The 11,699-nt window shown below is 49.4% G+C and overlaps 1 protein-coding gene and 1 non-coding gene across 2 annotated transcripts in view; both read left to right on the top strand.

Moving 5' to 3' along the window:
* Positions 1-1,512: 1,512 nt before the first annotated feature.
* The window catches only part of LOC141246029 (T-complex protein 1 subunit zeta-like), a 22,954-nt gene continuing 12,767 nt past the window's right edge, over positions 1,513-11,699 (top strand). The window contains exons 1-10 of the mRNA XM_073669105.1: positions 1,513-1,787; positions 4,000-4,063; positions 4,155-4,289; positions 5,384-5,557; positions 5,660-5,763; positions 8,342-8,452; positions 10,461-10,620; positions 11,301-11,383; positions 11,464-11,560; positions 11,643-11,695. Coding sequence (XP_073525206.1) covers positions 1,651-1,787; positions 4,000-4,063; positions 4,155-4,289; positions 5,384-5,557; positions 5,660-5,763; positions 8,342-8,452; positions 10,461-10,620; positions 11,301-11,383; positions 11,464-11,560; positions 11,643-11,695 — 1,118 coding nt within the window. The 5' untranslated portion in view covers positions 1,513-1,650. The remainder of the gene's footprint in view (positions 1,788-3,999; positions 4,064-4,154; positions 4,290-5,383; positions 5,558-5,659; positions 5,764-8,341; positions 8,453-10,460; positions 10,621-11,300; positions 11,384-11,463; positions 11,561-11,642; positions 11,696-11,699) is intronic.
* LOC141256937 (small nucleolar RNA SNORA15) lies at positions 8,139-8,268 on the top strand. The gene has a single exon (XR_012317876.1). It is a non-coding gene; the product is annotated as a small nucleolar RNA SNORA15 (small nucleolar RNA).

Below are 11,699 nucleotides of genomic sequence, written 5' to 3'. Positions count from 1 at the left end.
AATTCATTATTGGTTTGTCTAGTGCCTCAATTACTATACTCCCCCATGTAAAGTAAAAACAGCCTGTGCTCATCTCTGGTCCTGGTTGAGTGATGCTGATTTTCCCGACGCTTGCATGACATTGTCATGTGCGCCCTCCTGCCACTCAGCAGCCTCTAATGGGCTGTGTCACTCTCACTTCCTTTGGACGTAACTGACATCTGAACTGGGTCAGAGAACAGCAGCAGCTCTTACTTCTTCCGGATGTATGTAATTTGTCCAGAGCCGAGGAGAGTGAAGTGGCTGCAGATTGGCCACAAGGATCGTGTAACATCATGTCATGCGAGCCCTGGGAGAGCCAGTGTTGACACCTCTGGAATGGTGGCTGTAACGGAGGCGAGTATAGCTGTTCTGGGGATTTACCTAGGGATTGAGAACGGTTGTCGGAGTAGTGGACAACCCCTTTGCGCCTGACATACGGTACATAATGCCAGTCTTAATGAACTGGATATGGTTTGAAAAGCTGGATGGGGACTATAGGGAGAGACCTGACTTGTCCAAAACTTCACCAGCTGATTGACAGGTCTGTATGGCAGTGGATTAGTTAGGGAGAGACCAATCATTGATATCCAACCTGAGTGTTAAACTGTTTTCTCTAAAAACGCTGCAGTGTTACAGTGGTATACCTTGCTCCCATCTATCGTGCTGATTCCTGCTGCCAGTGGTTTGGGCAGCAGGAAACTAATCACAGTATCCCTTTAAAAGCAGAATACAAACTAAGGCCGGGGTCACAGGCCATCTATGCTCTCAAGGGAGAATCAGGCATCAGAAAGTAATTGCTTAACCTCCTCCATTACCAGTGTAATTGGGCTGCACTGGGATGACATCCGAGTGCAGTCTGATGTTTCACTTGCACCCATAGACGTGTATGGCTGCGGATGCACACACAGCGTGCTGCGATTGTTCTCTCATGCAGGCATGAGAAAATAACAACAGATCTGCACTGCCCCATAGTATAACATAGGGCCGGGTGGGGTCCGATTTATACCCTAGTGTGGGCGAGGCCTTATAGCTGCCCATAGTCTCAACTTCACCAGGACGGGCCTTAGTTTTCGGAATCGGATGGGTTTTGTCACGAGGTGGAATATACACACCCTATGTGACCAACACAGCCGCTGGTATGTTAGTGATCGGTTGCTATAGGAAACGGTGACCTTCCATTCATGGCTCGGTATGTGGCAGACATGACACGTGGTCGGCAGAGTGTGCAGTAACTTTCCGTGATCTGCTGCGTGTCTGCAGCGGCCATGTAGGAAGTAATGCACGCCGGCCCTGCGCCAGGTAAACCGTTCATTACAGCGGCACACAGTGTTAGCGGCCTGCCGGCATTGTGCCCGGTAATAGGACACCAGGGGCAGGCACTTCTGGCGGTTAGACCGTTCATTGTGGATCTCGCGAGATTAGGCTGCACAACAACCAATCATGGATCGGGCTCTCGTTCTCACCCAACCATCTAGGCCTGTGGGCGGAGCTTGCTGGGGAGCATGCTAGATTGTTCTGGAAGCGCCGGCCCCTGTCTCTTACGATCGCGGCGTGCAGGGAAGGCCGGGGCTTGGTCATTGTGTGCCGCGCTGTCTCCTCTCGCCTCTTCTGAGTCCCTGCTGCACCACAATGGCGGCCGTGAAAGCCCTTAACCCGAAAGCCGAGGTAGCCCGGGCCCATGCGGCCCTCGCCGTTAACATCAGTGCGGCCCGCGGGCTCCAGGATGTGCTGCGGACCAACCTCGGGCCTAAGGGCACCATGAAGATGTAAGAGCGCGGCCCTGTGATGTGCGGGAGGGAGGACGGCTGCCGGGTACACGTGCTGGTGCTGCCGGGCTGTGCGGTGACTGGAGCCGGGTACATGTGCTGGTGCCGGCCGGGCTGTGCGGTGACTGGAGCCGGGTACATGTGCTGGTGCCGGCCGGGCTGTGCGGTGACTGGAGCCGGGTACATGTGCTGGTGCTGCCGGGCTGTGCGGTGACTGGAGCCGGGTACATGTGCTGGTGCCGGCCAGGCTGTGCGGTGACTGGAGCCGGGTACATGTGCTGGTGCCGGCCGGGCTGTGCGGTGACTGGAGCCGGGTACATGTGCTGGTGCTGCCGGGCTGTGCGGTGACTGGAGCCGGGTACATGTGCTGGTGCTGCCGGGCTGTGCGGTGACTGGAGCCGGGTACATGTGCTGGTGCCGGCCGGGCTGTGCGGTGACTGGAGCCGGGTACATGTGCTGGTGCTTCCGGGCTGTGCGGTGACTGGAGCCGGGTACATGTGCTGGTGCTGCCGGGCTGTGCGGTGACTGGAGCCGGGTACATGTGCTGGTGCCGGCCGGGCTGTGCGGTGACTGGAGCCGGGTACATGTGCTGGTGCCGGCCGGGCTGTGCGGTGACTGGAGCCGGGTACACGTGCTGGTGCCGGCCGGGCTGTGCGGTGACTGGAGCCGGGTACATGTGCTGGTGCCGGCCGGGCTGTGCGGTGACTGGAGCCGGGTACATGTGCTGGTGCCGGCCGGGCTGTGCGGTGACTGGAGCCGGGTACATGTGCTGGTGCCGGCCGGGCTGTGCGGTGACTGGAGCCGGGTACATGTGCTGGTGCCGGCCGGGCTGTGCGGTGACTGGAGCCGGGTACATGTGCTGGTGCCGGCCGGGCTGTGCGGTGACTGGAGCCGGGTACATGTGCTGGTGCTTCCGGGCTGTGCGGTGACTGGAGCCGGGTACATGTGCTGGTGCTGCCGGGCTGTGCGGTGACTGGAGCCGGGTACATGTGCTGGTGCCGGCCGGGCTGTGCGGTGACTGGAGCCGGGTACATGTGCTGGTGCTGCCGGGCTGTGCGGTGACTGGAGCCGGGTACATGTGCTGGTGCTGCCGGGCTGTGCGGTGACTGGAGCCGGGTACATGTGCTGGTGCTGCCGGGCTGTGCGGTGACTGGAGCCGGGTACATGTGCTGGTGCTGCCGGGCTGTGCGGTGACTGGAGCCGGGTACATGTGCTGGTGCTGCCGGGCTGTGCGGTGACTGGAGCCGGGTACATGTGCTGGTGCTGCCGGGCTGTGCGGTGACTGGAGCCGGGTACATGTGCTGGTGCCGGCCGGGCTGTGCGGTGACTGGAGCCGGGTACATGTGCTGGTGCCGGCCGGGCTGTGCGGTGACTGGAGCCGGGTACATGTGCTGGTGCCGGCCGGGCTGTGCGGTGACTGGAGCCGGGTACACGTGCTGGTGCTGCCGGGCTGTGCGGTGACTGGAGCCGGGTACATGTGCTGGTGCCGGCCGGGCTGTGCGGTGACTGGAGCCGGGTACATGTGCTGGTGCCGGCCGGGCTGTGCGGTGACTGGAGCCGGGTACATGTGCTGGTGCCGGCCGGGCTGTGCGGTGACTGGAGCCGGGTACATGTGCTGGTGCCGGCCGGGCTGTGCGGTGACTGGAGCCGGGTACATGTGCTGGTGCCGGCCGGGCTGTGCGGTGACTGGAGCCGGGTACATGTGCTGGTGCCGGCCGGGCTGTGCGGTGACTGGAGCCGGGTACATGTGCTGGTGCCGGCCGGGCTGTGCGGTGACTGGAGCCGGGTACATGTGCTGGTGCCGGCCGGGCTGTGCGGTGACTGGAGCCGGGTACATGTGCTGGTGCCGGCCGGGCTGTGCGGTGACTGGAGCCGGGTACATGTGCTGGTGCCGGCCGGGCTGTGCGGTGACTGGAGCATAAATGTATAATCACAGGGGTCCAACTACCAATAATCCTGAGAATGGGGGGGGGTCCAAAGTCCCTTGTGTGAGTGGAGCAGTAGTGCACATGTGCTGTCCTTAGTCCTATAGGGAGTGAATGGTACAGTGATGGCACATGCTCATTACTACCCCATACACACAGGGGACTGTGATTTCCCTGTTGTCCCGATCAGGGCCAGAGCTGTTACACCCTACTGATTATACAGTGATCACTTAAACTCTACATAGCAGAGGGCTATTTTTTGTCTGACTCTGATTTCTCTGGAGCAGGTTGGTCTCTGGAGCTGGAGATATCAAGCTTACCAAGGACGGCAATGTTCTGCTCCATGAAATGGTACGTATGTGCAGGCGGGGGTAATGGGCACATTGGACAGTATGAGGGAGTTTGGATGAAGTGATAAATCTTGTCTTATTCTTTTTTTTAGCAAATCCAGCATCCAACAGCCTCCTTGATTGCAAAAGTAGCCACCGCACAAGACGACATTACAGGAGATGGGACAACCTCCAACGTGTTGATCATTGGGGAACTACTAAAGCAAGCTGATCTCTACATATCCGAGGTACCCGGGAACTGAAAGGTCGATTATACAGCTAGAAAGTGTATAGAGGAGTGATAAATCATTGTTACTGACAGGGCACCTTCTGCCGACCTGAGAGCAGGGTATGACCATGGAGTGCCTGGAGTCTATGGGTGGCCATATATTAATTTGTATGTCATATACTTTTAAATGTCGTTTTCCACTTTTAGAGAAGTGGACCCCAAGTGTTACATGTCAGGTAAAATAACAAGATCAGATAGTACTCACTCTCCCCAGGTCCAGCTGCAGTGCCTTCAACATCTCCCATCACTGCTGCAGCCAACTCTGATGAGGTAGACTGCACAACCAGCTTGAAGGGTTTGTCGACTGCTCGGACCAAACCCCTTCTCAATACCCCTTGTAAAATAACAACACTTATACTTGCCTTCAGTGCAGACACTGGCTGTCCCGGGGATTGCGTGACATTATGTCACACGGTCCCTACAGCTAGTTGGTGCTGGCTTCACTCTCCCTTCCTTAGGACAAATCGCATATGTACATAGGAAGTGAGAGATGAAGCACTCACACTTCCCACAGAGTATGTTTCTTCCAGTGGCAAGAGAGTAAAGCCAGCATTGATTGGCCGCAGGGACCATGTGACAAAATGTCATGCAATCCCCAGGAGAGTAAGTGTCTGCACCGAAGGCAAGTATAAGTGTTATTATTTTACAAGAGGGGAAACACAGGGATTGAGAAAGGGTTGTCCCAGTAGTGGACAAACCCTTTAAACGGGTTGTCCGGTCAAAAATAATAGGTCTGCAGTCACATTGAGTGACTGCAGCTTAACCACTTTTGACCGGACAACCCTTTTAACTTTGGGTGCATCAGTGATGTGAGTTGCAATGTCACCACTGCAGCTAAAACAGATACCGGAGCATGTGCGCTAGAACCGGGGAAGTTGCATACGATCTGCTTCTATTATTTAACGTGATGGACAGCGTTTGGGGTCTAATTTTCTAAAAGTGGAAAACCCATTTAATAATAGCCAAATTAAACAAGTTGGCCATAGGTTTGCATGTATATCGATTTCCGTTTCTGAATCAAATTATTCTGTCAATTGAATTGTGTGTTTTCAGGGTCTTCACCCAAGAATTGTCACTGAAGGATTCGAAGCAGCCAAAGAAAAAGCACTTAAAGTCTTAGATGAGGTGAAGGTATCTAAAGAAATGGACAGAGAAACTCTTATTAATGTGGCCAGGACTTCGCTTCGCACCAAAGTCCACGCCGAGCTGGCTGATGTGTTAACAGAGGTAACGCTGCTCCACTTTGTCCTGGTTCTGTACACTACAGCAGTTATTCTCTGCTCTATCAATGTCTGTTCCAAACCGGCCTGACTGCATTCTGCTTTTCAGGCTGTTGTGGACTCTGTTTTGGCCATAAGACAACCCAACGAACCAATTGACTTGTACATGGTGGAAATTATGGAGATGAAGCATAAGACAGAAAGTGACACAACGTAAGTCGTGTTAATATTTACTGTACATAGATGATCTGGTATGGCCTCTCCTCGATCTTACTCTGTGGGATGACTGCATATTTGCCATTAACAGACAAGCACCAGTGTTATTTTATTTTACTGAATAAATAAGTTAAAGGGATTGTCCGTGAGCAAAATAATCTTTTTAAGGCATAGACTGATTAAAACTAATGGAGGCATACTAACCCAGTGCATCCTATTTCAGAAGTTGCTACATCTTATAATTGACTGCAGTAGTCGGGTGATTAAGAGAGCACATAGTTTGACATCTCTCTGGTGACTCGCTCTTTTTAATCACCAGACCGCTGCATGCAATTGCAGACTGCAGCGGTGCAGTGACTTCCAAATGGGCAGTCACCGCCTTCAGGGCCAGAGCAGACCTGCAGATTGACTTGTGTTTGTATTCGTTGGGGTGCTGGAAGGTGAGAATGCTTCAGTTAATTATTAAAGGGATCCTGTCACCATGGAAACCGCTATTAACCTGCATATATGTGGTTAATGAGGTTGACCTATCCCTAGGATAGGTCAGCAATGTCTGACTGATGGGCTTGTGACTCCTGGCACCTCCGCTGATCAGCTGCTCTGTCGGTGGCCTCTGGCACTGCTCAGTTAAGGAGCCGCACAGCGCAGTACCATTTACTGTATAGTGGCCACGGCTGGGTACTGCACATCCACCCTCTGTTGATTTGAATAGAGGGTGGATGTGCAGTACCAGGCTGCGGCCACTATGATAGACGGAGCTGCACTGGTGCAGTTCTGAGCAACACTGAGAACAGCAGATTGGCCAGCCGGGTGCAAGGAGTCACAACCCCATCAGTCAGACATTGAGGACCTATCCTGAGGATAGTCCACTACTTTAACACTGATAAGCCTATCTCTTTAATCAGCAGGTAAACAGCATTACAGTGCTGTCAGGCCACCTTACTGAAAGTGCTGCTATTGAGAGAAAATTAATTTTACTCTACACTGTGACCGGCTGCTATATGAATGCCCTGGCACTTTGGTTCACAGCCGGCTCTACAACCGGCTCTACAGCACTCTTATGGCTGATAGATGTCTTTCAATAAGGCAGCTGGACAGCATTAAACGTGGTTTACCTGCAGAATAACTAATCGTAGTGTTTTCAGGTTCCCTTTTAATCAAGCCATGCCTTTAAAAAAAATCTGGCAATCCCTTTTAAACTTCTGATAATGCACCTTTTATATAAAGCACCACTCCAGCGTTTTGTTTTGTTGCAGCTCTGCAGTGGTGCTACTAATGTAAGGTCCCTGCACGTAATACACTCTCTCCACCGCCGTCTTCAGCTCTTCCCGACTTCGCTCTGGCCCTGGGCCGCCATCTTGTGACCGCAACTTCTGACTGACCGGAAGTCAGAGGTAACGGTCACAAGCGCTCAGTGTAAGTGTGCCAGAACGAGACTCGTAGACCTGCAATGAGAAGTGACCTGGCTTTCCCAGCAAATACTGGAGCGATCAAACAGGTCACAAACCAATGGAGACCGACCGGAGCAGTGCTGATAAATATTAACGACGACGTCTGGAAAGGCTGTGTGCCCACGTAGCATTTTTCAAGCGTATATGCTGCGGAATTTCCGCAGCGTAAACGCTTGAAAAACGCATGTATATCCGCACCCCATGGTCCCCAATGGCATTCCGCAATGTCAATGCCCATGCTGCGGATTTTTCCGCAGCGTATATGCTACGGTCAAAAATCCGCAGCATGTTCATTAATTTTGCGGAAGCGCAGCGGAATCAATGTGCGGATGGTACCCAAGTCTGGATGAGAGGAGACTCTCATCCAGACCTGGGTACCAAAGAACCTGTAAAAAAAAGAATAAAATAAAGTTTATACTTATCTTCTGATGTTTTCCCTCCGTCGCGCTGTTGTCTGAAGGACCTGCCACGTCATTGAGTCATGTGACCCACCACATGACTCAATGACGTCACCGCAGGTCCTGCACACAACAGCGTGAGCCGCTCAAGCCTCCGGACGGGGCAGAGAATGCATCAGAAGGTGAGTATAAAGTTTATTTTTTTATTTTTTACCATTCTGAACAAGTTGTCAAGCACTTTTCCAAGTGATGCTTGGAGAAGTGCTTGATAACCCGCATGCGGAAATGCATGCAAAGACGCCTCACAAACGCTTCTACCTGGCGGGAAAACCGCATGTAATATCCGCATGCGATTTTCCCGCCAGGGAGAAGCGTAAAAAATATGCTTCAGGTCCGCAACGTGGGCACATAGCCTAAGTATGAGAGTAGGGGCAGGACACTTAAATTAGTAGATAAGAAAAAATGCCAGAGTGGTGCTTTAAATTTGGGATGGGTGAGGGGTCCATTTAAAGAATGGTCAACTGCACGGATGAATTCTGCATTGCCTTGTGGTAGGTTATGCAGTCAGACACCATGCTAAAGTAAACCGCATGCGTGCTTTGCTATCTGGCGTTCCATATTTTGGCAGCGTATTGGCACAATTGTGAACACTTGTTAATACAGGATTATTACTGAGGATTACTACTACATGTACTCAGGCCCTGAGAACGTTTTAATTTCTTGTAGGTTAATAAGAGGACTTGTGCTTGATCATGGGGCTCGTCACCCTGACATGAAGAAGAGGGTTGAGGATGCTTATATTCTCACCTGTAATGTGTCCCTGGAGTACGAGAAAACGTATGTATGTGTGGATTTATATTTTCAAAATCGCAAGGACTTACTGAAAATTATTTTTTTAAAAATCCTATTGACCATTGAGGACAGCTTGGCTTTCTCGTTACCGGGGTTTTGACCCCTGTAGTCTGGCATATAAGAGCCAGTGATCTCTCTTTCGCAGACGAGGAGACATACAATATAAATGGAACATTTAAGTAATGATATTAGGAGCACAGAAAGGAGACTGTTGGTGGGTTCTTAAAACTTGTGACTTTAGTGTCCAAATCAGCACAATAAGAAGCTAAGTGAAACCAGAGGAACAAATGCTGAAAATAATTTAAAGTAGACATTATGAAAGACATGCAGCTTTTGGGCTGCTTTTTTGATATCAAAAGTGGATAATGGAATTTGAGATGTATCGATGATGGTCTATTTTAATCACACTATTAGTTTTTGGACACCAAAAAACTGAACTAAACCTGCATGGACAGCCTGAATGTTTTCTTACTCTTGATAGGCCATGAAACGGTTAGAGGACCACTGATTGTATGTTTTCATCATGGAATGTGTGAAACCAATCCAGGGCCTGAGCCTGTTTTATACCAGGCAGGTGCCGGCTGTGTTAAATAGCTGGCACGTCCTTGTAACTGCAGCGACCCGAGCTTCCTCTGATCACTGTGGTTTAACCACTTAGATGCCGCTGGCAATCTGACAACAGCATCTAAATAACTTCATTCCCAAAGTCCCGTGACGCAATCAAAGGCTTCATAGGAGAACCACAATTTCACTATATACCGCAAAACAATGGTATTGGAGTGTATACAGTATAAATGCTAAAGTCCCCAAGGAGGAGTAAAGAATTAAAACATAATTAAACTTGCCCCCCTTTTCAGCCTTCAAAAATAAATAAATATGTATTTGGCATCATTGTGCCCAATCTAACACAACATAAAATTATTTAAGCCCTATATTAAATCCAACCCTCCCCCAAAAAAAAAAAAATAAAAAATTGTCAAATTTCCCAAAAAAGCAATGAACATATGCACGCAATGCCCTGATTCTGACGGTGGAGCCGCTTAGGTTCTCCTTGCTGCTGGTGGTCTTCTTGAAGCAGTTGTTTCTTTGTGATGACTCCGCTGCCTGTGAAAGAAGAATGAACATGTTTATACATTTTAACCACTTGACTGTTTCCAAACCCTGAAGCAGATAGAAAATGTTGCCAAAGACTGTGCACAGCAATGTTGTTTTTACATTGCTGTGCATTCTGTACCTTTATACTGTGAACGGCACTTTGCACATATGCGCTGCAGAGCGAGCTGTCCGTGCCAGGCTGTGCTTACAGCACCACTCACAGTAGTGTTTTGAGAGAGGTATACACCCCTGTAACTGAAATCCAACAGCTCTCAGGAAAAAAATAACTTTAATTTTCTCCCAGTAGCTGCACTTTTAGTAAGGCCTCATTCAGACGTCCGTGTTACACCCATTTTTTTCAGATACAACATACCCATTATACTGTAAGCTGCTGTTCACATGTCCATATTTATTTTGGACCGTGTGTCCGTTGAAGCTACACAGAGACATGTCCGGATGACCAGGGCCAATACAAGTGTATGGGTCCATGAAAAACATGTACAGCCCAGGGATGGCATCTATGTTGTCTGTGATTAGCATTGTAAAGTATAGGGGAAGCTTTGTCATTTATCTGTCTGTGAAGAGCACAGATGACACTGGTGATGGAACTGGAACCATTTTTTTTCACTTGCGTGTTTAAACACAACCATGTGAATGAGGCCTAAGGCTGCATTGTAACACTATTTTCCTTTTAAATTAACCCTATATCTGCAAGTAAATGGCCTTTTCTGATGTGACCAGTTCCCTTTAAGTGCTCCAATTGTGATTAGATCTTCTCCATTTACCCTGGGTAATGCTTTGTAGGGGACATGTTGGGATATGTGGTGTTGCACACAGAACATATGTATAAATAGCTATTGTTCTTTCATTTGCTTGTCTTTATTTTTTGCTCACACAGTGAAGTCAATTCTGGATTTTTCTACAAAAGTGCGGAGGAGCGGGAAAAATTAGTCAAAGCCGAGAGGAAATTTATTGAGGAGAGGGTAAAAAAAATCGTAGCCCTGAAGGAGAAAGTGTGTGGAGATTCTGGCAAAGGCTTCATAGTAATAAACCAGAAGGTGAGATCCTCCAAGTATTGCTCTATATCCGGCACAAGGAACACCCAAGTGTGATTGGTAGCACCCTTGGCTTCTATCTTGTGCTAGAGCGAGCCTGTTCTTTTTCCTCTGCTGCTGGTGAACACTTATTTACTGGTATGTATTCAGAAGAACAGTACATCCTGACTTGTGCCCCTCAGCAGAGTAAGGGCTGCTTCAGCGAGCGTATTATACCAATGTCTGCTGTCCGTGGTAAAATCCGATGCCTCACTGACTAGTGTTGTTTAATAGGACTGTTTAGTTAAGAGGTTTTAGTGCAGCATGCACCATTCTTTTCCATATTTCGGATGACACCCTCCTATTTGTCTATGGGTGCACAAAAAAAATCAGATCCCACATGTATTATCTGTATTGCATTAAATTTTTACAGATATCTTGCTATTAACATAAAATTTAGACCAAATACAGTTTCATAACTACTGAGGTATAAAAACAATGCTACATGGATGTTAAAAACAGGCAAACTGATGATATGTAAGAAAATGGTCATTTTTTATTTTCGTCTGAACCTGGCCTAATACTGTTTTCTTCAGTAGGCCCTTGTATGCCTTTCAACCCTGATATTCCAGCCATAAAGCGATTGTAGGCTAATATACAATGATGTATGAGAATATAGTTTTAACAAGTTTCCTGCCCTCTAGGGAATTGACCCATTTTCATTGGATGCTCTCGCTAAAGAAGGGATTGTTGCTCTCCGTAGAGCAAAGAGGAGAAATATGGAAAGGTGGGTGTCATTCTTGTCTTCTGTCTGGTATGACCACCTTAAGTTTCTCCCCTGGAGCTTAACTGCTGCCCTTTTCTTAGGCTTACCCTCGCCTGTGGCGGCAATGCCATGAACTCTGTGGATGATCTCACCCCTGACTGCTTGGGACATGCTGGCCTTGTTTATGAGTACACTATGGTGAGTGAGCACACGGAGGCCAGATATTCTTTGTCTTTGTAGCCTTTTTCCTCTGTAATGTTTACATGACTTTCATTTTTAGGGTGAGGAGAAGTTTACATTTATAGAACAATGTGAAAATCCACGTTCTGTCACCCTG

The sequence above is a fragment of the Phyllobates terribilis genome, unplaced genomic scaffold, assembly GCF_046119375.1.
Source record: "Phyllobates terribilis strain yellow unplaced genomic scaffold, ASM4611937v1 Scaffold_2__4_contigs__length_985480577, whole genome shotgun sequence".
NCBI lineage: Eukaryota > Metazoa > Chordata > Amphibia > Anura > Dendrobatidae > Phyllobates > Phyllobates terribilis.
This window is presented reverse-complemented; position numbering and strand designations above follow the sequence as displayed.